We start from the raw sequence: 22,956 nt of genomic DNA, 5'->3' as shown, positions 1-22,956 counted from the left end.
TCATATCCCCCACAGCAAATGATCTGAACCCCTTGTTCCCCATCCCATGTGCTCTGATATCCTCCTAGCTCTACCACCATATATTCTCAGGCTCTCCCTCTCCGCTGGCTCCCTTCTCTCCATCCTCCAAAATTCTTTCCTTAAGCCTGCCTTCCCCCTCAAGCCTCTGCCCACTTTCCTCTTATCTTTACCACCAAACTTCGCAGGAGTAGTCTTTTCTTGTTACTATTCTCCATTTTCATCTATTCCTTAGCCAACTGCAAAACGTTTCTGGCCCATCACGGCACAAAAATGGCTCTCTTCAACTTACCAATGTCTTCCTAATTGCCAACTCTAAAAGCCTCTTCTCAGTTTTCATCCTACCCAACGTCTCTGCAGCATTTTCTTGAGCAACTGCCCTGCCTGACCTTGCACAAGGATATAATACTGCTGGCCAGTCCTTCCGTGGTGACATTCTCACTTCCCTTGGCAATGCACTTTCCTGGACTTTTACTTCCAGAACTGATCCTTTTCAATTTCCTTCCTTGGTTCCAACTCCTGCTTCTGCCTCTTAAATGTAAGCAATGCCCAGGGTTCAAGTCCAGCCTTCCACCTTTTCTGCTAAACAGTCATTCCCTGGGAGATATCACTCACTGTCAAAATTTCAATAATGACCTCAATGGACAGTTTATATTTCCATGTCTCTAGCCTTGACCTCTCTCCTGAGTGTGAGCACTAAATATCCAACTACCTACTGGACATATATCTACAAAGACGTCCTGCTGGAAAACTAAACTCCAAATATCCCCAAATTCATTCTCTTCCTCCAAAAACTTATTCCACGTCTCAGGTTCCCTTAGTAAACCTCAGAGGCTTCCCATCACTGGATATCCCAGTCAACTTTCACTCCTTCCTCTTATCCCCATGAATCACATAAAATCTTCCAGACCTGTCTCTTCATCCTCTGAAATGCCTCTCAAATCCATCCCCCATAGCACTGAGCATTCTTGTACATAGTAAACACCAAGTCTACGTTTGTTTAATTGAATAGAATTATACGTTTATGTGAAAAAGCATTACCAATGCCTTGCCTCATCCAGCATTTGCATTTTTAAGCTTATTGTCTTTGACTGAGGGGTGAAGGGTTTTGTCTTATTAATTTCAGGCATTAACAAGCAGGTAAAGGAGACTGTCGTTGAACATGCTGAGACGGGCTGAAATTACATCAATGCTCATTTCTGATGCTGCTTTTAGACTCTGGTTTCTTAAGGAAAAATGGCAAAGGATGGCCTGTGGCTTTATATGGCTTCTACAGGCCTATTTTCAGTTGATGGTCTAATCCTGGGAGCCTCCTCAAGCAAAGGAAAAGCCTTCTTACCCCAAGAGTCCATCCATCAGACCCTAACCTTAACCTCAACCTCAACCTGACCTTGCTCTGTTACGAAGGTCCCCAATGCATATTTGTGTTTTCTAGTATAACTGACATTACTTTGGTTAGTATTTGGTATTTTTTTCCATAACCTCATTACCTTATATTCAGAATGTATCCATATGCTTCCAGTGTTTTTTCTGACTCTAACAAAGAAGTTTCTAACAAGGACTCAAGCCTTTGGAATATACACACTTACTAAAATACTTATTGGAAATAGTTTTACGTGGACCATCTTAACATGAAATTGAAAATAAATTAATTCTAGGCTTCACAGCCAACATCTATATTTTCAATACGCAAATTAATATTTTAAAAGAATATTTCGAATTACCTTCTCTGTGTAATAGTCATTATATTGCTTAAACTAATAATGGATTGGTCATCCTGAAGTGGTGAAGCAACAAAATAATCCCAAACTGGTGAGAAAACTTTCTTAGACAATTCATAGTTATCAATCTGATAGGCGACCTGCAGCAGAAAGCACATTATCTTAAGCATTACTTGAATTTGTGAAATGTGTTATTTTAAACAAGAATTCTGAGAAGGTCCTATCGCACACTAATTTCATACAAAGTTATTCACATTTGCTGTTCTGCTCTACGGGGCCACAGCAAGGTAACGACAGCCACTGGCAAGGGAGACAGACACATTTTGAAATCTCTTTTATTTCTAAATTGCATGGAAATTTGAAACTCTGTAAGGATGTTTCGAATGCTCATAAGCAAAACAAAGATCACATCTGAGCCAAATTAATTTCACTTCCATCTATCTCGGCAGTGCACTCCATTTAGTACAGACACTGTTATAATGAACAATCTGTTCCAAAAGAAACAATCAGATTTCTCAAACCCAAAATAATGAAATATACTTCATTCTCCTCTGGTTCTGACACTTTCCGAGCTATTGTGCAACAAAGGGTTCACAGCTGAAAAAGAGAGATGCTTCCAAGAAGCCCTCCTGTGTTTTAAGTTTAACATGTTCAATATTCAGCAAAATAACTGATTTCACTGGTAAAACCTAGAAGCTCAGGAGAAAAATAAAGTCATCAACTTACGTATCTCTCTGAGTAGAACATAGTTCTTTAAATACATCTCTAAAAATCGCTCTATACAAATATGTATAACAATATAAAATCGTACCACTTGAGTTATGTGCTGCTTTAAATCCTTAGTGGAAGCAGGTAGGATGTAAAGTATTAATAAATACATTAAATTAAGTATGCAAATGACATGTTGCTAGACTGTATTCAACACAAGGGAATAACTTACAGGGCCAGAACTTTTAAAATCTGCCAAGTCAGTACTCATAATCAACCAATCAGTAAACTTTTATGAAGTTTCTACTCTGTGCTAAGCACTGTAAAGATAGATTCTTCAAAGCTTAAAACAATCTCATACTCCATGAAACTGTAATCAAGTTACAGATGTAAAACACATGAAATCACAGAAAAATTGCAAATAACAACATCATAATTGTGGAGACTTAGAAAAGGAGAAATGAAAGCCATAAGGAGGAATCAGGGCTTGAGGTGAACCCTAAGGCAGGGATAAAGTTCAGATGGGCACAGTTTAGACAGAACCTCAAAAAGGTCCCATAATGTAAAGTGCCACAGTGCCTTTGAGACTGGAAAGACAGGTCAGAATTTCAAGAAAACTAGGCAGTATGATTGGATAGGTAAAGTGGGACGATTTCAGAAAGCCCTGAAAATCAGGTGGAAGTATTTAAAGATGTCAAGTACTGGACCAAGCACTTTACCAGCATTGCTGTGTTGACTTCTCGTTGACCTCTATGACCATCCCTGTTTTTCAGATGAAGAAACTGGGGCATTGACAAGTTGAATAATTTGTACAGAGCCTGATAATCAGTTAAGAAAATAGTAGAGCCAAGACTTAGTGTGACAGATGAGGTCCCTTCTCTGGGCCACAGTGGTCAAATGAAAAAGTTGGGCTAAGTGGTCACTAAAACACCATTATAATTCTAAGATTTACCATGAAAAATGGTAACAGGTGATGTGTAAGGGAGTTGGTGAAACTATAACTGAATGCTCTTTCCTTTTAAAATATAGCCTTTTAAGAACAGTGTTATTTGTGGGTCATTTTGCTGTACAGTAGAAATTAGTGCAACACTGTAAATCAACTACACTTCAATTAAAAAAAGAGGGAAAATGTAAAAGTAATGTTATTTATTCAGTCAGTGGACATTGCAAAACAAGAAAAGATGCCATGATAAAACTAAGGTCTATAAATTCATGAGTCTGTGTGGGCTAACAGAGAAGTGCTGTGATAATCAGCCGGTTCAAAGATGGTTAACTAGTAGTCACCCGTAGGACAGATGTTAGAAGGAGTGAGGTTAAAATGAGAAAGAAGTACTAAACGACTAATGAGACAATTAAGCACAGGAGAGACCTCCTCCTTGATACATGACCTTCACACTTGGCTTCTACAACACATTCCTTTTCAGCTGCCTTGGCAAGCTCCTCCTCTTTTCCCCTCTCTCATTATGTTAGCATGCCCCAGGGCTCAGTCTTGGGACCTCCCCTCTCTCCTGTCTGCACTCCTTTCCTTGGTGCTGTCATCCAGCCCCATGGCTTTAGTTGTCACATGACTGCTCTCAAATCCCTCTGCTGCCCAGTCCTCTCTCCCAAACTCCAGATTCATACATCTAACTGACTACTCAAAAATTCTCTCCAAATATCTAACAAACATCTGACCTTAACATGTCCCAAACGGCATTTCTGATCTCCCCCTACCCCAAATCTGTACCACTCACACCCTTCCCCAACTCATCCGAGGTCAAGTCTGTCCTTCCAGTTAGTCAGCTAAATTCCTTAGAGTCATCTTCTATTTTTCTCTGTCCATTGTTTCCATCAGGAGCTCTTGTTAACTCCTCCTTCAAAACATATCCAGAATCTGGCCACTTCTCACCACATCAACTACTATCACACTCGCCGAGCCACCCGCATCTCTCACTGGTTTACGGCAGTAGATAGCTCCCTCTGCTTCTACTCTCACCCCGTTATGGTGTACGCACCACACAGCAGCTCGGGTGAACCTTGGAAATAGAAGTCGCGTTATGCCATCCTATTACATCAAACCCTCTCCAGCGGCTGCCCATTTCACTCCAGGTGAAAGCCAAACTTATTACCATGGCCTGGAATCCTTTTAATGATCTGCGTTCTCACCCACCCACTCACCTTTTACCTCCCTAAACAATCCTTTTGGCCCCTCTGCCCCAGTCATTCTGGTCTCCTTGCTGTTTATATTATACCAGGTGCACTTCTGGAATCCTTCAGGCTTTTGTTCTAGCTCCTTCTGTGGAATGCTCTTCCTCCAGAGAGCCACTCCCTCACCTCCTTCAAGTCTCTGCTCAAATCTCATCTTCCAGATGATGCCTACTCTGATCACCCTACTTAATACTGTACTCTACCTTCCTTTCCCCCAGTTCACATTTCCAATTCCTCTGACCATACTCTACATTTTCCCTCCATAGAACTTACCTTCTAATATACTAGATAGTTTATTCTTTTACTATGTTCATCGTTTATTACTTAACTCTCACCACAGCATTTTGCTCACTTCGCTTAGAACAGTGGTTCTCAAAGTATGGTCCCTGGACCATCAGCATCTGCATCACCTAGGAACTTGTTATAAATGCAAAATTCTCGGGCCCTACCCCAGACCTGGTGAATCAGAAACTCTGGTATTGGGACCAGCAATCTGTTTAACCAGCACTGCAGATCATTCTGATGCAAGCTCAAGTTTTAGAATCACTAGCCTAGAGCAATGCCTGGCACAGAGTAAGCACTCAATAATAATGTGTTAAATGAACTTAAAAATCCTCTTTTCCTGATAATTTCCCCCTACCTACAGAAGAGGACACCCAGCAACGGTACTATACAATAGCATGATTGACTGGCCCAGGCTGAGGGCCTGACCCAAGCTGGGTGTTTTATAGCCCCCCCTGCAAAGCAAGATGGACCCCCTACACACACCCAAAGTTTGGTTCTGATGTTAAGGCTGATGACACTACATGCACCAGGAGAATTTGAGAGAAAGTTTATTATTCACACAAGGGCCTCCCAGGGAGAGTCCCTTGGGCAGGCAGAGGCAGGTCTGGGATGGCTTTGGGCAGAGCAGAAGGAATAGATTGGGCTTTGATTAGTGGCTAGAGGATAGGACTGGGGAAAGTTCCTGCCAGTTGGGACATTTAAATTTCCTGCAGGCACTAAAGGAGAAGGTGAACTCATAGACCTCCCTAACAGCCTGCTCAGATGTGGGGCTATGGGAAAAAAGAAGGCTGAGGTTTAAAAACAAGTCAGCAGCCAAACATTAAAAATGAGTTCAGACTCTTTCTTACATTGGGTGAGCCAATCAGAGTCTCTTTTTTAGGAATTTGGAATCAAGATTAGAACACAGCTAGCCGGTCCCTGTATATGACTGAAACTGAGGAATACACAAAAAAGTTCAGGGGCTGTCATTTTCCCTCCCGAGTTGGAAAAGAAAAGAAAGGAAAGTCAATATTTAAAAAGAAAAAGAAAGCAGATGTAGAGAGAGAGAGCCAGAGGTATGAGACTTGGAGCTGCCTGGACTTTGTAGCCTTCCCAGGGCCAGACTGCATTCCCCCAAGTCAGGCTTTCTTGTAATCAGGGTCTTAACTGAAACCATAAGTCAAAATTATCTAAACAAGGGTTACTGTTGTGGTGATGAGATTGATTTAAAAAAAAAAAAAACAGTTCAAAGGAAGAAGAAATGATACCTAGCATAGAACCTGGCACAAAGCAGACACTGAATTCATCAATAAATAGATGAGGGGCTTCCCTGGTGGCACAGTGGTTGAGAGTCCGCCTGCCGATGCAGGGGACACAGGTTCGTGCCCCGGTCCGGGAAGATCCCACATGCTGCAGAGCGGCTGGGCCCGTGAGCCATGGCCGCTGAGCCTGGGCGTCCGGAGCCCGTGCTCCGCAACGGGAGAGGCCACAGCAGTGAGAGGCCCGCGTACCGCTAACTAACTAACTAGATAGATAGATAGATAGATAGATAAATAAATAGATAGATAGATGAGCAGAGAGGTGGTAATGTTCAGAAAGAGGATAAGAGGGAAAAGAAGATTTGAACCCTCTTAATGAGATTTTTAAATGGGGATGACACCTTTTACCTGGTAGCCCTATTTTTTTTTGAATGGTCATAGACAAAAGGCAAACCTCTATTAATAAAAGAGTTTCAATGAATTCATACATGAATTGGAAAAAAAAAGTATGAATTTTAGTTTCCTTTCTCCTGCCACCAGCATCAAACTCTACTGCCCATACTGATCATCACGACCAGCAGGGCAGCACCAACCCAGGCAGAGAAGAGATGGGAGAGATGTGGGCTCTAGAAGGACTTGGCACATGTTAGATGGTAAACACATGACTTCCTTGGAACCTGGACAGATCAGTAGAAAGGCATGAGCTCGTTCAAATGTCAGGCTTACCATCTACTACCAGAGTAACCTTGGGTAAATTATCAATACTTAACATCCCTAAGACACCCTTTCTGGAATAAAATGGGATTGGCAGAAGAAGGGTTAAATTAATCTGTTTCCCCAACTTGAAATGAAAGTAATAATACCACCTCATAGAGTTACTGTAATCAATGGAATAATGAATCTTAAAATGTCTATCACACAGTTTTTTAATAAATGATATTCTTCACTTCCTTATCTCAACAAGCCATTGTGCCCACTCAGTATTTGATTTAGTAGTTCAATAATCCAGCAGTATGTGGCATTTGGTCTTGTATTCATTTTACAGATAGGGAAATCGAGACCAAGCAATTTGCCTAAAATCCTAAAATCCTGCTCACAGATTTCTAACTGTCTATGTTTTATATCACATTATCTAGCCATTCCCAACTTAAAAGGGAATAATAAAAAGAAATGAGCCTATAAAGAGGTGGAAATTGGATAATATCTGTAGAAAATATATAATTCATAAAGTTTCCTCAAAAAATTTTCCAGATAGCCTAAACTAGTTTTCTACATTAACGGAAAATCCAGTAAAGATTCACCTGACTTTACTATTGTTTATAGAAAAATGTTTAGTAAAAGTACAACCTAAAACACCAAATCAAGTTAATCATAGGCATTTAGTGAAGTAACTCCATATTTTACTATAAAATTTTTATATTTTTTAAAAAGTAGAATTATCCTGTAACTAAAAACTAGCCACTCTCATGAAAAATTGTAATTTTTCATTGCAATTCCAAAAGAAAGGTATCTTTTCCTGATAAAACTTGAAAGCTTAAACTCAAATTTTAAATTAAGGAGGAATTTTTATAAGGAAATTTTGCTTTAGCCACTTAACATTATGAGAGAGAATGGTCATAAACTGTCATAAACGAACTACACTATTGCAAATATAGTATCAGTAAAGAAACACAGGTCATTACTTTATGACACTTCTCATTATCCTAGCAGTATAGCTTGGACTTCCTTTTATTAACTTTCAATGAAAGTTCTGCCAAATAAAGCACAAGAGTCAAACCACTCCCTGGAGAAAAATTAGACCTTGATGAAATATTCAGTCCCTCATTCTGAAATAACTCCATCACTGCAAATTAGGAAATATATTAGATTCCAAAGAAATCAAAACATCAGAAAACCATGAGCCAATATGACATGCTAAAGCAATGCCAGACAAATCCTAGCAATTCTCTCAATTAAATTTTCTTTGAAAAATATGATAATATAAAATTCCAGTAAGACCTTAGTTTATAATACTAATCAACTGTTAAGAGGAAAAAACAGCACAATAGAAATGTGATAAATTTTAGAAGAGCTACCAGCTCTACAGCCAACCATAAACTTAAAATTACAGGCTTGAGACTTCGGTCAATGAGTCACTTTTTCTAGAATCGCATTCACTGGTGACATGTTTTAAGTCAGGCAAACATTTCAGGAAAAAATGTCAATTCATGAGTATATCTATAATTAAGAACAACAATAATATTCATTAAGCACCTACTGTGTTGTAAGCGTTACAGTTAAACATTTAACATGCATAATTCCATTTAATACTCATAATAGTTCTGGGAGGTAACTACTATTATTATTCCAATTCACAGATGAAGGTTACTTGCCCAATGTCACACGGCTAACGTGAGGACCTGAAACTTAAACTCAGGTCTGTCTCTATGAACCCAGAAACTTCACTTCTATAAACTGATACTAAGAAAATAACCATGGATGCAGGTAAAGATGCTCAACATCACTAATTATTAGAGAAATAGAAGTCAAAACTACAATGAGGTATCATCTCACACTGGGCAGAATGGCCATTATCAAAAAGTCTATAAATAAATTCTGGGGAGGGTGTGGAGAAAAGGGAACCCTCTTGCACTGTTGGTGGGAATGTAAATTGGTGCAGCCACTATGGGAACCGAAAGGAAGTCCCTTAAAAAACTGAAACTAGAACTACCATATGATCCAACAAACCCACTCCTGGGCATATATCCAGAGAAAACTATAATTCGAAAAGGTACATGCACCCCAATGTTCATTGCAGCATTATTTACAATAGCCAGGACATGGAAACAACCCAAGTGCCCATCAACAGATTATTGATTTAATGTGATATGTAAATACATACATACACACACACACACACACACACACACACACACACACAATGGAATATTACTCAGCCATAAAAAAGAAGAAAATATTACCATTTGCAGCAACATGGATGGACCTAGAGATTATCATACTAAGTGAAGTAAGTCAGAAAGACAAATACCATAGGATATCACTTATGTGTGGAATCTAAAATATGACACAAATGAACTTGTTTATGAGACAGAAACAGACTCACAGACATAGAAAACAACTTACGGTTACCACAGGGGAAAGGGAGGAGGAAAGGGATAAATTAGGAGCATGGGATTAACAGATACAAACTACTATACATAAAATAAATAATCATCAAGTATTTACTGTATGGCACAGGGAACTATATTTAATATCTTATGATAACTTACAATGGAAAATAATCTAAAAAAAATACATACATATATATATAATTGAATCATGTTGCTGCACACCTGAAACACAATACTGTAAAACAACTGATATATATTTTTTTATTGAAGTATGGTTGATTTACAATGTTGTGTTAGATTCTGGTGTACAGCAACATGATTCAGTTATACATATATATACACATATACTTTTTCATATTCTTTTCCATTATGGTTTATCACAGGATATTGAATATAGTTCCCTGTGCTCTACAGTAGAACTTTGTTGTTTATCTATTTTATATGCAGTAGTTTGTATCTGTTGATCCCAAGCTCCTAACTTATCCCTCCCCCACCCCCTTCCCCCTTTGGTAACCACAAGTTTGTTTTCTATGTTTGCGAGTCTGCTTCTGTCTCATAAACAAGTTCATTTGTGTCAAATTTTAGAGTCCACACATAAGTGATATCATATGGTATTTGTCTTTCTCTTTCTGACTTACTTAAGTTTGATAATCTCTAGGTCCATCTGTGTTGCTGCAAATGGCATTATTTCATTCTTTTCTATGGTTGAGTAGTATTCCATTGTGTATACATATACTACACTGTGATATATTTTTAAGATGCAATACCATGCAGATGTTAAAAATTATGTTTTGAAAGAATACTTAATGGAATGTAAAAAAGTCAATTATGTATTAAATGGAAATATCAGATGTAAAATAATATGTACACTATGACTAAAATTATATATTATACATAAATTCACATACATATGTGTATATATGTCTATGTACATATTGTGTATAGACATATATATGTGTGTATGTATACATACACACACAAAGAAAAGGATATCTCTGGATCAGGGTTGCTCAACCTTCGCACTGTTGACATTTTGGACCGGATAACACTTTGCTGGGGGAGGGGTGCTGTCCTTTCCATTGTAGGGTGCTTATCAGCATCCCTGACCTCTACCCTCTAGATGCCAGCAGCACTCCTCTAGATTGTGACTACCAAAAATGTCTCCAGACATTGAAATATATGTCCCTCCAGAGGCCAAAACTGCTTCAGCTTAAGAACTGCTACTCTGGATGACAGGAAAACAGATAACATTTATTTCCAAAATTTCTAAAATCAATGTGTGTTGCATTTAAAATCCAGGAAAAAAGTGTTATTGTAAAAAGCAAACTCATGAATACAAGAAGGAATGATTTATATTTTATGAGACTAAACTGCAATCATGGAAAATATATATTACAGGGGCTTTAGAATATCTGCTGTGACTGTTTTTTCACCAGAAATTACTTAGTATCTGCTTAACGGGAAAAAACAGAGGAAAAAATTAGAAGAAATCTTTTCTACCTGTGTTAATAACATCCGAGCAGTAACAGCAGAAAGAGGTGGGTAAACCAGAATTGGTTTAGTCGTCTCCCCAATAGCATCACCAATAAGCTTTCCATTAGAACAATAAGCAGCAATTGCAAAGATATATTTTTCATTGGTTTCTAAACCTTTTACTTCAAAAATGCTTTTGCCATCAGCTGGTATCTATTAACAAAAACATATTTCAAGTTATGCATGGAAAATTAAATGGGTCTTTAAATATATAATTAAGTGACCTCTTTATGTTAAGGGAAAAAAACCTTTTTCATTTACTGTTGGATTTTAGTTATGACTCAAGATGAAATTAGACAAATTCACTGAAATAATGACTACATAAAGGAAAAAAATGAACAACACTCAATTGTCATTAATGAGACTTTTGGTAAGATTTCCTGACATTCAGAGGTTTTTTTTAATTCGACGTACCGCTTCTCCTGAGTTTGGGAGATGATTATTGTTCAGTCTTACTTTTCCATAGCTCCCTTCTGCTTTGCAACCCAAAATGCAGTACCAGGAGACCTGCCACGGAGAGAGATGAGCCCGTCATCTGTTGTCTGTTTAACAAAGCACTCAATTTCTTTTATCATGATGTGGCAAAAGGAATACTTTTCTACATAAAAATATAACTATTCAAGTTTTAAAACATGAAACCTAAGTTTATAAAAATATTTAGATTTACTCTTTAAAAAAGACAAATATAGTTTACCTAGGACCACCAAGACTAAAATATTATTCATTATTAATTATTTTTAACTACTATTAAGTGAGCAGTTCCTATGTGTTAAGCATTGTTAGGAAATTTACACATACTTTCTCATATTTGAAACATCCCTATGAGATAGGATTTCTATTGCCATTTTGCTTTACAAAAGATGGAGATGCAGAGATGTTCAATAACTTGCCCAAGATCAGACAGTGGCAGGGAGAGACTCCAAAGATGACATCATATCATCTTGATGAAAAAAAAGACCTACTCCGAAATGATTTTCATATTTTATTTAATAATATGGGACAAAAATCAGGTACTAAAAAAAGCAAGATACTAACCTGTAGTATTTTAAGTAAAATGTAAAAATACATATGAAAAAGCCTGGAAGAAAATGTTCCTAAATAAGAATAGTAGTAGAGTTCGGATGATAAAACGGTAAGATTACGGATAATTTTTTTTCTCTAGTTTATACATTTTCTGAAACATGATATTATTTTGACAATTCTTAAATACAGATGTAAACCAAAAGCAAAATGCAAATTACACAGAAACAATCAAACTTAAACTTGATTAAATGGTTAGACAATGGTCTTTTTGCCAAGATGTCAAAATAATGGAGATTCCTCATGGTAATGCACTATTCTCACTGTAGGGGGTAAGGGAGAGAGTTGATACCTAGGGAAAAGCATTATTAGGAGCCATACTGTCCAGGGATTAGTGATGGAAGGGTTGTCATCACTGTGGCATTCCCTTTTCCCAAAGGCTCCATCTCACAACATCTCAACTCCTAAAATGGAAAATAAGGTAAATGTAATTGTCTCTAAGAAGCGACTGCCTCTTACAGCTTAGCCCGCTATTTCTTCCTCTGGGTCAATGGAAAAATCCTCATTGTATCTTGTCTGCACAAGTAGTTCTCAACTCTGGCTATGCACAAGAATCATTTTTTAAAATACAGTTTGTACAGAATCAACCATTTTTAAAAATTACATATACCTAAGCCTGCCTAGTCTCAATGAATAAGACTGTCTGGTACAAATAGCCGAACTTGTGTGTTTCCAAAGAAAATTTCTCAGGCGATTACAGAGCATTAGGAAAGGCAGAATTTCGAGGACAAAGAGAATGTTGAAGGAACTTGGAAGCTGGAGGCCAGGAGAAAAAAACTCAGCTGAATCTCAGAAAAATTTAGAAACTACCTTTCCTTGATTTTTCATACAAAAAGAGTACCATGGGGCAGGGAGGGGGAAGGGAGAAAGATGGTGTTTTATGACTTAGATCAGTAGTCCCCCCCCTTTATGGCGCCAGGGACCGGTTTTGTGGAAGACAATTTTTCCACAGACCGGGGTGGGGCGGGGGCGGCGGTGTGGTGATGGTACCGGCGGTAATGCTAGCAATAGGGAGCGATGGGGAGCAGCAGATGAAGCTTCGCTCGCTCGCCACTCACCTCCTGCTGTGCGGCCCAGCTCCTAACAGGCCGCAGACCAGTACCAGTCCGTGACCCAGGGGTTGCAGACCCCTGACTTAGATCATTATTGCTCTAAGTTAAGCTCTACATACAATCCAGAATTTGAAGGGTAAATATTCTCTAAAAGCATTTTTACAAGCAGGCTTTATATTTCTATTCTGTTCCACAGATGAAAACATCTTAGTTTGTGAAACTATTAGAAGACTGTGTCCTTAGAGTCTATGTAAGAGAAACGACACCATGGACAAACCACCGCTAACTTTGGAAGTAAAAGTTTACAAATAACACTGGCATTTTCAACCATTAAAACAGATGTTAATGCAACAAATGCCTTAACAAGAGGTTTTGATAAAACAAAAGATGGCTGAAATCTCAAACTAGAAAAGGTATTTAAGTCCATAGCACCATCTAGTGCTGTGGAGTGGGTAACAGAAGGTAGAATTTCCAGGAGCACACAACTTTACCAAAATATAATATACATCAACTTCACATCATGTGCTGAGTGACAAGTCCTACAAGTACAGGTCAAGTATGGGATGCTTATGTCTTCCTATTAATAAGCATTATGAAATAAACTAGTCACTAATTTGAGATACATAAAAAATAAGAACCTGGTTAAATAAATCAAAACATTCAAGTAAAAACAAATGAAAACTCTCGGCAAATCATCCAGTCTTAGTTCTGTACTGAATTTCCAAAGTCAGTGATCCTTATTCTTAAACAGATCCCCAAAATCCAAAGTTGAATTTTAAAACTACTAGCAACTGCAATAATGCATTTATTATAGCAGTTAGGATGAATGTTGCTTCTATTCCTCCAATTATAAGGCATTATGAAGGTGGTATTACTTCTCACTGATGTCCACCTCCCATTAGCCTGAAGCTTCCCAAAATATGGAACCATGCTTTATTTGTGTTTATTTTTATACATTACCTCACATAGAGCTTGACAGATAGCAGACACTCAATAATGCTCATTGGACAGAATTTATGAAAAAAAATCATCAGATAATATAATCACAGTGTATAACCTCATTAACTGATTTTAGCTAACTTTATACATATGTTGAATACAAGGGATGGAAGGACATAGGTTAATATGCCAAGAATATGCTATAATATCTCATTTAATTTTCACAGAAGAAACATTTTACAAGTGAAAAGATAACAAAATCAAATTTTTAAAAAACCCTCAGAAAGTATATTTAGATTTCATAAGGTCATACTGCTGGGGTAGAGCTAGAATTTTAAATCTGTATTTGTCTGACTTCAAAGCCCATGCCCTTTCCACTATATCAAGACGATGTATTTAAGTTCAAGCAGAACATCCTAAGAATAATCAAAGAAACAACTTTGTTTTTTCTACAACACCAAAGAGCATGTGTTCATCACCCAAAAGAGGAAAATGTAATATTTAAAATATAAATTAGGTGGAACCAAATGCTTATGAGGAAACTAAATCTCAAATAACAGTCCCATTTAGGCTAAGTTCCAAGGCACTGGGGCTGGGAGAAAGAGCCTCAATAAATACATAAAGAGTTATGACTTATAATGCGGTTGGAATTATCATTTGTTTGCATTACAAGAATCCCCATTAACGCAGAAGAACTTTCAGAAGAGTCTCTAAATTCACCACCCCCAAATTTTCTTATCTTCATCATTGGCTCTCAGAGTAACTTCTATCCCCTTCAAATGCCTGATTCCATTTCAAGGAAAACTTCTCGAAGTTGAGCACACTAGGATGTCAGCATATGACTGTGTCATGGTGAGGAAGATACTTCGAAATGCTTCTCTCTCATTTCTCCTTACTATATATCTGGGTGTAGCAATACAGGAGTAAGTTTCTTATAGCGAAGCTATAAGGAGCCAAAAGGGAAACAGCATAAAGGCAAAAGGGTCATGAAGAAACTACGGATAGTTAAGACACTGGAATACTAATCCCAGTGTTCAGTGTTTATATTAATAAATAAGATTATTCAAGCCCTAAAGGCAATAAAAGTATCCATCATTATAGTCATAAAAGTACTTACGTTGCTTTCTGTGAGGTAAAGATCATAACAGACAACATACCTTAACATCAGAAATAAATGGAGCAGGTTTTAATGTCACAGAACAATGAGTTCGGGCTAGCAGGATGGGTGGAGGAGGGACTCTGCTTTTCTTTCTTTTGTCAATTTCCACATATTTCTGATATGAATACAGTACACTTTGTTCTGCTTCGGTCTTCTCAATTAAAGAATATGCTTCCTATAATAAAGTGTGAAAATAGGAAAACACATTTCAAGAGCCTGAACTTCATTGTATTTGGAGAATTCTGGTGATGTTAAACATTATCTTGATATATGTATTTTTTGAGGCTCAGTGGTATACATATTTCAAGTACTGAATGATTTTCCAGAAGTAAAAAATAGCTACTAAATAAGGCCAAGTAAAAAATAGCTATTAAGGCAATGACATTATATTTATATGTCTAACATGTTTATCATTATTATCATACATTAATATATTTCATTTTCAAATCAAACCCTCTGAATATCTGCCATATTTCATTGTCCTTAAAAATTTCATAACAAAATTATCTGCATTGATACTTATGAACTATACACCTACACTCAATGCAACTTGAAATGTGACTCTCAAGTAATGACTATTGGTATATGTGGTTTATAAAATTATTTAAAACCAAATTATTGATGGTTTCTCACTATAAGCAAAAACAAATAAAATATACAAAAGTACTTATTCTATAAACCTAAAGGAAAGGCAATCACCTTTTTAAAAGGTTACACATTTAGTGATATCACATGAAACAAAAAAACATAAAAATCAGAAAATCTAAATAATATTTCAAAATAAATATAGTAAGGCTAACTATAACACCAATAATAATGTATGTAAATGAGTTAAATCCTCTTTTACATAAAATTAAAAAGCAAAGACTCTGAGCACTAACGCCAAAACCCAAGTAAAGATTAAAATTGAATGATAGAAAATAGAACAGCCTTTCCAACAAACAGTGCTAGGACAATTAGACATCCACCTGCAAAAGAAGAAAGTGAGACCCATACATCACATTATATACAAATAGTTAACTCAAAATGAATCACAGACCCAAATGTAAGAGCTAAAATTATAAAATTCTTAGATGAAAATATAGGAGTAAATTTCTTCACAGCCTTGAGTTAGACAATGGTTTCTTAGATATGACACCAAAAGCACACCAACAAAAGAAAAAGTAGGTAAACTGAAATTCATCAAAATTTAAAACTTCAAATGATACCATCAAAAAAAATAAAGACAACTGACAGAATGGGACAAAATATTTGCAAATCATATATCTGATAAAGGACGTGTATTCAGAATATATAAAGAACCGTTACAAATCAATAATAAAAAGACAACCCCATTAAAAAACGAACAAGGGGTTTGAATAGACATTTCTCCAAAGAAGATACACAAATGGCCAGTGAGCACATGAAAAGATACACAGCATCCCTGATCACTGGAGATGAAAATACAAAAACTGACTCAAGAAGAAAAACCTGAACACAGGAATAATGATGAAAGAAACTGGGAAAGATATCCAAAAAAGATATCCCAAAAGACTTTCCCACAAGTGTCAGTCTCAAATAATACTATTTTAAAAAATATTTTGAATCTCAATGAACTGATTAATTCCTATGCCATTTTTTAAATTTCTAACTACAGAGAAAGCTCCTCAAAGAATATTCTAAAATTATTATAGCTTTGATACCAAAACCTGAAAAAATGACTGCACTTAAAAACATAGAGAAATCTCCTTACAAATATAAATGTAAACATCCTAAATAAAATACTAATACACTGATCTAACAATATGTTACAGGAATAATGTACTGTAATTATATTGTCTCTCTCCCAGGAATAAAAGGATGATTTAATATTAGGAAGTCTAAGGATATAATTTAATTTATCCATAAATCAAATGAGAAAAATATGACTACAGTCTCAATGGCCAAAAAAGATATTTGAACAGTTTTTAAGATTCAATATTAATTAAAAAGAAATCGAAAGAGAAGTCAAAAAGTATCATAAGACTAATGAAAATGAAAACACAACATACTAAAATTTATAGGATGCAGCAAAAGTAGTTCTAAGAGGGAAGTTTTTAGTGAAAATGTCCACCTTAAGAACAAAGAAAGATATCAAATAAACAATCTAACTTCACACCTCAAGGAATGAGAAGAAGAACAAAAAACCTAAGTCCAAAGTTAGTAGAAGGAATAACAAAGATCAGAGGGGAAACAGAGACCATAAAGACAATAGAAAAGCTCAACTGAAATAAAACCTCGGGTTTTTTTGGTTTTGTTGTTGTTGTTGTTGTTGTTGTTGTTTGTTTGTTTGTTTTTGTGGTACGTGGGCCTCTCACTGTTGTGGCCTCTCCCGCTGCGGAGCACAGGCTCCGGATGCGCAGGCTCAGCAGCCATGGCTCACGGGCCCAGCCGCTCTGCGGCATGTGGGATCCTCCCGGACTGGGGCACAAACCTGTGTCCCCTGCATCGGCAGGCGGACTCTCAACCACTGCACCACCAGGGAAGCCCAAACCTCGTTTTTTTTAAAGACAAACAAAACTGACAAACTTTTAGCTAGACTAATAAAAAAATAGAGATGACTCATATGAATAAAATCAGAAATGAAAGAGGAGACATGACAACTGTTACCACAGAAATACAAAGGATCATAAGAGACTACTATGAACAATTATATGCCAACAATTGAATAACCTAGAAGAAATGGATAAATTCCTAGAAACATACAACTTACCAATAGTGAAATATCATAAAGCAACAAAATACGAACAGACCAGTAACAAGGAAGGAAATGAATAAGTAATCAAAAACCTCCCAATAAAGAAAAGTCCAGGACCAGATGGTTTCAGTGGCAAATTCTGCCAGAAATTTAAAGAATTAACGCCAATGCTTCTCAAACTATTCCAAAAAACTGAAGAGAAGGGGACACTTAAAACTGATTAAGCACTGTCCTTGGTGGCAAGGACACTGCTTTATCTCTTTGGGCTCAATAAATATGTTTTGACTGAAAGACATAAGAAATTATAAAAGAGGAGGAGGATCTTTACTATAATTCATTTTAAGACATCATGTCTAAAACGTCCTGATTGGGTCTTGACCAATTTTAACTTGAGACCCCCTAATTCAGATCCCATGGTCCAATTTGAAATAGATTAATAAACGTATTAAAGTTTTAAGTGAAAGGTAACAAGAGAAAAGTCTAAGACAGAGTCCTTGATTTAGGTAAATCAGATAAGTTCTCTAATAGAACTCAAGGTGGACCTAATGCTAGTTAGAAATTAAAATCCTAACTTAGCGAGGTAAATCACTGAGCTGCTAATAAAATTCCACTTATAAGAAAGTGATTAGTATACTAATTCAAAAAGATATATGCACTCCCATGTTCACTGCAACATCATTTATAACCTAAATGTGCACCACTGGAGGAATGGATAGAGAAAATGTGAGATGGATGGATAAATAACGGAATTTTATTCAGCCATTAAAAAAAATGAAATCTTGCCATTTGCAACAACATGGATGGATCTTGAGGGCATTATGATAAGTGAAAGAAGCTAGACAGAGAAAGATAAACACCATATGATCTCACGTATATGTGGAATCCAACAAAAAAACAAAAACAAAAACTAAGCTCGGGCTTCCCTGGTGGCGCCGTGGTTGAGAGTCCGCCTGCCGATGCAGGGGACACGGGTTCGTGCCCCGGTCCGGGAAGATCCCACGTGCCGCGGAGCGGCTGGGCCCGTGAGCCGTGGCCGCTGAGCCTGCGCGTCCGGAGCCTGTGCTCCGCAACGGGAGAGGCCACGACAGTGAGAGGCCACGACAGTGAGAGGCCCGTGTACCGCAAAAAAAAACAAAACAAACCAAGCTCACAGATGCAGAGAACACATCGGTGTTTGCCAAAGGTAGGGAGCTGGGGGTGGGCAAACCTGGGTGAAGGGGGTCAAAAGGTGCGAACTCCCGGTTATAAACCGCAGAAGTCATGGGGGTACGATGCACAGCATGGTGCGTATAGTTGATGCTGCATTGCGTATATGGGAGTTGCTAAAAGTGTAGAGCTCAAACGGTCTCAGCACACAAAAACATGTGTAACTGTATGGCAACAATTACATAAGTTAATAATATAGTATGAATACATAGTAACATAAGTTAACAAGACTTGTGGTGACTGCTTAGCAATATATACAAAAATGGAATTATGACGTTGTACACCTGAAACGAATACAATGTTGTCTATTATACCTCAATTAAAGAAAAGAAAGTGATTAGGGTTTTTTAAAAGGGGGTTCCTCAAGTAGGAGGAGGAAATATCACCAGAAAAGAAGGCCCAAAAAATCAAGATAGAAAAATTTGCATGAAACCAGCTCTACTTAATTGTGAAAGAGAAAGTATTATCAATATGGATGTGACTTGCCTATCCACGGCCAACATGTTGCCTGGTATGTCTAACAAAACATGTTTTGTTTGTTCCATATCTTTATTGGAGTATAATTGCTTTACAATGTTATACTAGTTTCTGCTGTATAACAAAGTAAATCAGCTATATGTATACATATATCCCCATATCTCCTCCCTCTTGAGTTTCCCTCCCACCCTCCCTTTCCCACCTCTCAAGCATAGAGCTGATCTCCCTGTGCTATGCAGCAGCTTCCCACTAGCTATCTGTTTTACATTTGGCAGTGCATATATGTCAATGCTACTCTCTAACTTTGTCTCAGCTTACCCTTCCCCCTCCCCGTGTCCTCAAATCCATTCTCTATGTCTGTATCTTTATTCCTGTCCTGCCCCTAGGTTCACTGGTACCGTTTTTTTAGATTCCATATATGTGCGTTAGCATACAGTATTTGTTTTTCTCTTTCTGACTTACTTCACTCTGTATGACAGTCTCTAGGTCCATCCACCTCACTACAAATAATTTCATTTCTTTTTATGGCTGAGTAATATTCCATTGTATATATGTACCACATCTTCTTTATCCATTCATCTCCTATGGACATTTAGGTTGTTTCCATGTCCTGGCTATTGTAAATAGAGCTGCAATGAACATTGTGGTACACGACTCTTTTTGAATTATGGTTTTCTCAGGGTATATGCCCAGTAGTGGGATTGCTGGGTCATATGGTAGTTCTATTTGTAGTGTTTTAAGGAACCTCAATACTGTTCTCCATAGTGGCTGTATCAATTTACATTCCCACCAACAGTGCAGGAGTGTTCCCTTTTCTCCACACCCTCTCCAGCATTTACTGTTTGTAGATTTTTTGATGATGGCCATTCTGACCGGTGTGAGATGATACCTCATTGTGGTTCTTGTTTTTGTTTTTGTTTGTTTTTTGCTGTACGCGGGCCTCTCACTGTTGTGGCCTCTCCCGTTGTGGAGCACAGGCTCCGGACACGCAGGCCCAGCGGCCATGGCTCACAGACCCAGCTGCTCCGCGGCATGTGGGATCTTCCCGGACCGGAGCACGAACCCGTGTCCCCTGCATCGGCAGGCAGACTCTCAACCACTGCGCCACCAGGGAAGCCCCCCTCATTGTGGTTTTGATTTACATTTCTCTAATGATTAGTGATGTTGAGCATCTTTTCATGTGTTTGTTGGCAATCTGTATGTCTACTTTAGAGAAATGTCTATTTAGATCTTCTGCCCATCTTTGGATTGGGTTGTTTGTTTTTTTGATATTGAGCTGCATGAGCTGCTTGTATACTTTGGAGATTAATCCTTGGTCAGTTGCTTACCATATGATCCAGTAAGCCCACTCCTGGGCGTATATCTGCAGAAAACCATAATTCAAAAAGACACATGCACCCTGATGTTCATTGCAGCACTATTTACAATCGCCAGACATGGAAGCAACTTAAATGTCCACTGATAGAAGAATGGATAAAGAAGATGTGGTACATATATACAATGGAATTTACTCAGCCATAAAAAAGAATGAAATAATGCCATTTGCAGCAACATGGATGGACCCAGATATTGTCATACTGAGTGAAGTAAGTCAGATAGAGAAAGGCAAATATCATGTAATATCACTTATGTGTGGAATCTAAAAACAAGGGTACAAATGAACTGATCTAGAAAACAGAAATAGAGTCACAGATATAGAAAACTTACGGTTACCGGGGGGAAAGCGGGGGGAGGGATAAATTGGGAGATTGGGATTGACATATACACACTATTATATATAAAATAGATAACTAATAAGGACCTACTGTATAGCACGGGGAACTCTACTAATACTCTGTGATGACCTATATGGGAAAAGAATCTAAAAAAGAGTAGATATATGTATATGAATAACTGGTTCATTTTGCTGTACACCTGAAACTAACATAACATTGTAAGTCACTATACTCCAATAAAATATTTTTTAATTAAAATAAAATAAAACAAGCTACAAGGATATATTGTACAACACAGGGAATAAAGCCAATACTTTATAATAACTATAAATGGAGTATAACCTTTCAAAGTTGTGGATCACTATATTGTACACCTGTAACATATAATATTGTAAGCAACTACACTTCAATTTTTTAGAAAACATATTGTTTTATTGCCACAAAACAATAGTACTGAAGTCCAAAGTACTATTGTCTGAATGCAAATCTCTCTGCCTATGGTTTCCACTAGAGAATGTGTGACCTGCCTCTTTTTACAAGTTACTCAAGGCTTATGATGACAGATTGACATTAAATACATTTGAAAATGACATAACATCCACAGTGCAGCAAAACACTTGCAGAAAGATGTAATGCAATCTGGAAGGCCGTAATTAGGACACACCTAAACAACTATCACAAGACTGGAATGATAAAGTACCATATCTATTACTCATATAGTAGATCTCCCGAGGTATATTCTGGGTTCTCAACAATATTATGTACATTTCAGAAGAAGGTGAAAAGTAGGTTGTCATATCCAAGAATCCTGGCAAAGAATATTGCTGAGAATAAAATATACGCTTTATAAGATCTAAGAGAAAAGACAGAAAGAAATGTGTAGTTTGATAGAGAAAATATATCTAAAGCACCAAAAATCATACTGATATGACAAAATAGAATATTCCAGAGTGCTTAAATTAGAAGATAAAATGTAGTAATAATAATGGCTAACATTTATTGACTGCTTATTCTATGCCAAATGCTAAGCATTTTATAGGCATCATTTCATTGAATCTTCCCAAAAACACCCATTTTACAGATGAAGAAATTAAAACAACAGAGCATGGGTAACTTGACCTTGGTCATACAGCTAGTCAGTGGCAGTACCAAAACTCGAATCCAAGACCCTTATACTCCTAACCATTATGATTTCTTGTCTTAATACAAAGTGAAGTTAAAAAGAAGCATGGAGAGGCAACCAGAGATGAAGTTTTCTATGCAATAATGTCAAAATATTTAAAAGAAAAAAATCCTAAAATGTAAATATTCTAAAATCTCTGTCAGTAGTTTGAAGACTGCAGGTCAAAACATGACCTCAAAAGAGGGGGGTTAGAATCAAAAAGGGTTTTACTCTTTATGAGGAAGACTTCAGCATGGAACAATTAAAAAGAACTGAGAAGATCTCTAGAGAATATTGGCTTACATATATTTTTCCTAAAAAAAGCAAATAGAATTAATTTGACTAAAATGTTAAAAAATTGGAAAAATCATTTCACTTGGTAATCCAATTACTGCTAACATAGTTAATACAATGGTATTTAGGGGCCATCAAGATGTAAATTCAGGAAGTATTAGAGCCAGGAGTGATGAGAACTTCTAGTGGCCTGGGCTTCTTTTTTTTTTTTTTTTTTTCTTTTTTTCTGGTACGCGGGCCTCTCACTGCTGTGGCCTCTCCAGCTGCGGAGCACAGGCTCCGGACACGCAGGCTCAGCAGTCATGGCTCACAGGCCCAGCCGCTCCGCGGCACGTGGGATTCTCCCGGACCAGGGC

General features: G+C 37.3%; 1 protein-coding gene across 1 annotated transcript in view; it reads right to left on the bottom strand.

Annotated features, from left to right (window-relative positions):
* The window catches only part of CFAP54 (cilia and flagella associated protein 54), a gene marked incomplete at both ends in the record, with an annotated part of 308,135 nt that overhangs the window by 207,967 nt on the left and 77,212 nt on the right, over positions 1-22,956 (bottom strand). The window contains 4 exons of the mRNA XM_079714797.1: positions 1,743-1,879; positions 10,768-10,953; positions 11,215-11,307; positions 15,029-15,205. Coding sequence (XP_079570923.1) covers positions 1,743-1,879; positions 10,768-10,953; positions 11,215-11,307; positions 15,029-15,205 — 593 coding nt within the window. The remainder of the gene's footprint in view (positions 1-1,742; positions 1,880-10,767; positions 10,954-11,214; positions 11,308-15,028; positions 15,206-22,956) is intronic.

This window comes from Hyperoodon ampullatus (assembly GCF_949752795.1).
Source record: "Hyperoodon ampullatus genome assembly, chromosome: 11".
In the NCBI taxonomy this organism is placed as follows: domain Eukaryota; kingdom Metazoa; phylum Chordata; class Mammalia; order Artiodactyla; family Ziphiidae; genus Hyperoodon; species Hyperoodon ampullatus.
The sequence above is the reverse complement of the archived record's forward strand: the minus strand, read 5'-3'. Positions and strand labels throughout refer to the sequence as shown.